Below are 4,370 nucleotides of genomic sequence, written 5' to 3'. Positions count from 1 at the left end.
TTTTTGTCGGCCCATATTGTACTTACATACGGAGTTTGGTCTCCTTATGTCTAATCTTCATGATGTAAACATAGTGTTAATTTCCAAGTTCATACATTTTTGTCATTTTTAAGGAATAGCAAATTAGGAATGAGTATAATATATGGCTCGTATATATATTATAGATTCAAAAAATGTGTTGTTAAATAATATGTCTAAAGGGTGAGTCTAGTATTGTGTGTCTTTAATAAGGAGCAGTATGCAACTGTTTGTTTAAGTCTGAGTACACGATCGGTAGTCGAAATAATACTTCGATTTTCAACTTCAGTTTATTTTCCGTGTGAATTTAGTTGGCGCATTCGGGAGGTCAAAATTTAAAATTCCCAATAGTTTTCAAAAGCACCGCCCGCCGGCAAAAAAAAATGGAGGTAAAACGGGAATTATTATACAAAATCGGTGTTCGACGATCGATTTTGGTTTTTCGTATATAATTTCGAAAAAAAGATTACTATAGATAGGTACATGATATTTTACTGAATGTTAAATTGTTTGTATTAGCATTTTCTATACACCATAAAACTTTCAAAATATTTTGACTCACGCTGAGCTATAATTTATAGGCATATGAAGTTTTCGATTTTTATAAGCTTTTTTAAATTAATGTTGATAAAATTTCGCTGTCAAAAATCTTGAAAATGTAATACAGATTCCTCACAGGGCAGGCTCAAGCAAAAATAGTGCACTAGGCAAAACCTAAATTTGCCGCCTCTAAAAAAATTTGAGCTCTAATTTAAACTTAGCCCCTCCCCCTATTTTTTATGTGACATAAACACCTACATGAAAATTTTTTTTATTTTTTTATTTTAAAGGAATAACAACTAGTGTTGGGACTATTGGGTTATTTTTATATATTTTTTATATTAATGTCATATTTGTACAGTTATATAATATAACTGATAATATAAATTCATTAGGTAGGTACACATATTTACATTTTAAGAATTCATAATAATATATTCAAATATTTATTGCTTTATAAAATATTTTTCACTTTTAACCTTACAAATAATTAAACCTTTGTCATAATTTTAAGAAATAAAAATTATAATAATAATATTGATAAAATAAAATAAAACAAACTTAATTTTATTTAAAATTGACTTTTCTTGCTTTTAGTGAAGCAAAGCTCTGTATAAGTTCATCCATGTCTAATTCTTCAGCAATTTCACTTTCAATAGATAGAGTGGCTAATCCTACTAATTGGTCTTGAGATATATTTGTTCGCAAATAATTTTTTAATATTTTAAGTTTTGAGAAACTCCTCTCGGCTGTTGCAGCAGTTACAGGTAAAGTCAATAGAATCCTTAATTTTGTCCAGCCATAATTTTAATAAGTGATATTATACGATTAATAACAGCTTTCCAGTGTTCAGTTTCCGCCCTAATAATCACCTGGTTAACATCATCTATAGTTTTTCCCATTTTCACCCTTATTTCTAATTCTTTCCAATTTAGTAATGCATTTTTATGATAAGGCGAATTTTCGTGATTTTTGAAAATATTTCCTATATTTTTCCAATCTCGATTACCATGTGTAGCAAGAGAAAATGTACCAGATTTAAACAATTTACAACAGAAACAAAATACTGAATCAACATCTTTTGAATACATAAGCCAAGTACGCTGTATGTTTTCACCATTTGATAGAATTCGATAAAAGTATTTACTAGAAAATGATCTACCGTCATCATTTATAGGATACTGAGTTAAAATAATCTGAACTGGGTTATTAAATTTTTTTACTAATATTAACCTATGTCCATTATTCAATGGATCAGGCCATTTTGATGGATCCTTAAAAAATGTAAGGTCAATGCTATCATCAGAGACGATATTAATATCATCTTGAACATTATTTGAGATATTATTATTAATTATTTCCTCACAAATCGTGTTGTTATTATTAATATTTTCAGGATCTTCAACATTATTTGATTGATGCTCATTATCGATATGACTTTTTGAGACGTCATTATCAATTATTTTCTCACAAATCGTACTGTTATTACTAATATTTTCAGAATGAAGCGTAAAGTTATTCACAGACAAATTATGTTCGATTTGTTGATTTGGTTTTAAAAATTGAAGAAGACCAACCCGTTGCTTAGCAGAATCTTTTTCTCGTTCAATTCGTTTTTTTTTATATTGTGCACCCGATAAACGTTGCCGTTTATTCCCTTCTCCTGACATTTTCAAACTGTAGACTCTACAAATAAAATATAGTAGTAAATTTGACGTTTTGTTGAGTTTTTACTATGTTTTATTTTTATTGATAAGTGATAACTATTTAAATATGTAACATCGCACATATGATATAATTGATTAAAAAAATTTGACAGGTACCTAATATTTAATTTAATGTTAAAAATATAAGTAACCCAAATGTATTTATATAACATTTATTATAGTGTTGCACATTACGTATAGTTTCGACTTGTTAATAAAAAAATCGTATTTTCTAAACTGAATATTAAATTTAAAAAAAAATTGTATTAATTATACCTACCTATTTAAATTTAAAAGTTGATGAATATCAGGATATTTCTAGTTAAATCACTTTAATATGATAATATTACATGGTAATATGAATTATATTTTCTAAAGATAAATAAGTTAAGTAATTTTAAAATATAAAAAGAAATGAAAATATAATAGGTAAGTACAAGATTTATATATAGACATAAGTTTTAATATTTGGTCATTAAATCATTATTTGAACATTAGTTTTATAAATATGTACGATGTACCGATAGTATTTTACTTACTTAAGAAATCAACTGAATTTCAATTTTGCTTGTGTGTTGTGTCAGCCGTCAAGAATCGAGCACGAGTCACGATGAAATAAAAGTTAGATACAAATTATACGAATATACAATATACAAAATGCTGCTGATGCGATTAAAATATAAAACAAAACCGTAACATGATTTGACATGTCCAAACTGGAAAGCGAGTGCGTCCGATGCGTTATCGCATCGGCCGTACTCGCCGGTCAAGTTTGAACTTTAAAAATAGTTTTGTTTTTCATCGCATTGGCCTTACGAACATTGACAGAACGTTATAAGTATTTTATTATGTATTTATAATTATTATATTATATTTTTTAAAGTATTTCATTGTACTAAATTAAATTACATTTTTTAAAATGCCGGCATGCCGCCCCTGTTAAAGTGCCGCTCTAGGCAGGTGCCTATAGCTCGCCTATGCCTTGAGCCGGCCCTGATTCCTCATAAGTTGTTGTAAGTAGTAGGTAATTAAAATAAAATTGATCGTAAATCCACAATAATTTTTTATGAGCATCTGAAGTTACATAGGTATTATTAAATAAATAATCAAGAATAATAATTTAAGTTATTCTGCTATAATTTAAAAATATTATTCGTGTCTCGTATGTTCTATTGAAACTTCTAAAGTATATTATTAATTATATTTACAAATATTATGATAATATGGAAATAATATTAATTCAACATCATAGGTACCTGCTACTGTATTAATAATAACAATACCAATATAATATACAATATCCTAAGATGACAAACCGTCCCAGCTCAGAATCGTTTTTTGTATACTATGATATTATGTCATTGAATTCAAATATAACACCATCACTTGTAACCTACCTACTGTACAGGAGAGGGTCACTCACTTACGCGCTTTTTTATTTAATTAATTTTTTTGTAACATTATACTAGCTGAAAGTTTTTTGATCGCAAAATACACATATGTACATTGTGGATTTCCAAGATGTCGGTAGTTTAATCACATAAGCGTTCTGAAAACTCACTCACACAAAAGATCAGTCACTATAAAGACACAGTTACATAACACTTACGATGAATTAAAAATATTGCCTAAACCCGACCCCTTAAAAATAGTTCTCTTTCCACAGCCTCAAGTCCGAATGACCAACCGTCAACATTTTCACTGTGTACAAATTCGCCTGATATACCTTAGATAGTATAGTAGGTACTATAGTTTAGCATGGACAATCAATATTATTTTGAGTTAGTCAATTTTTTTTTTATGGGTAAGCATTGGTCATATACATAGGCATTTAGAATTTCCAGTACCTAGGTATCATTTATAATAATTAATAATTTTAATGTAATGAATAAAATGTATATTAATATATTCTTAAAACAGTCAAGTTTTATTTACTTTGGTTACAAATGTTCAATATGGCCCCCACCGACCGCCCGACACACATCTATAAATACGGTACCTAATCAAATTCTTCCCAAATGTTGCTGATCATATCTGGTGTCACGGCATTAGCAGCATCTTTGATTCTGATTTTAAGCTCTTCCAAGTTTGTAGGTAATGGTAGTA

General features: G+C 28.4%; 1 protein-coding gene across 1 annotated transcript; it reads right to left on the bottom strand.

Moving 5' to 3' along the window:
• Window positions 1-1,070: 1,070 nt before the first annotated feature.
• On the bottom strand, window positions 1,071-3,183 carry LOC111032756 (zinc finger MYM-type protein 5-like). The gene is made up of 2 exons (XM_022313203.1): window positions 2,804-3,183; window positions 1,071-2,244 (listed from the first exon to the last, which is right to left on the bottom strand). The coding sequence occupies exon 2, from the start codon at window positions 2,226-2,228 to the stop codon at window positions 1,344-1,346; it is 885 nt and encodes a 294-aa protein (XP_022168895.1). The 5' UTR covers window positions 2,229-2,244; window positions 2,804-3,183; the 3' UTR covers window positions 1,071-1,343.
• Window positions 3,184-4,370: the final 1,187 nt, after the last annotated feature.

This window comes from Myzus persicae, unplaced genomic scaffold (genome assembly GCF_001856785.1).
Source record: "Myzus persicae strain clone G006 unplaced genomic scaffold, MPER_G0061.0, whole genome shotgun sequence".
NCBI lineage: Eukaryota > Metazoa > Arthropoda > Insecta > Hemiptera > Aphididae > Myzus > Myzus persicae.
This window is presented reverse-complemented; position numbering and strand designations above follow the sequence as displayed.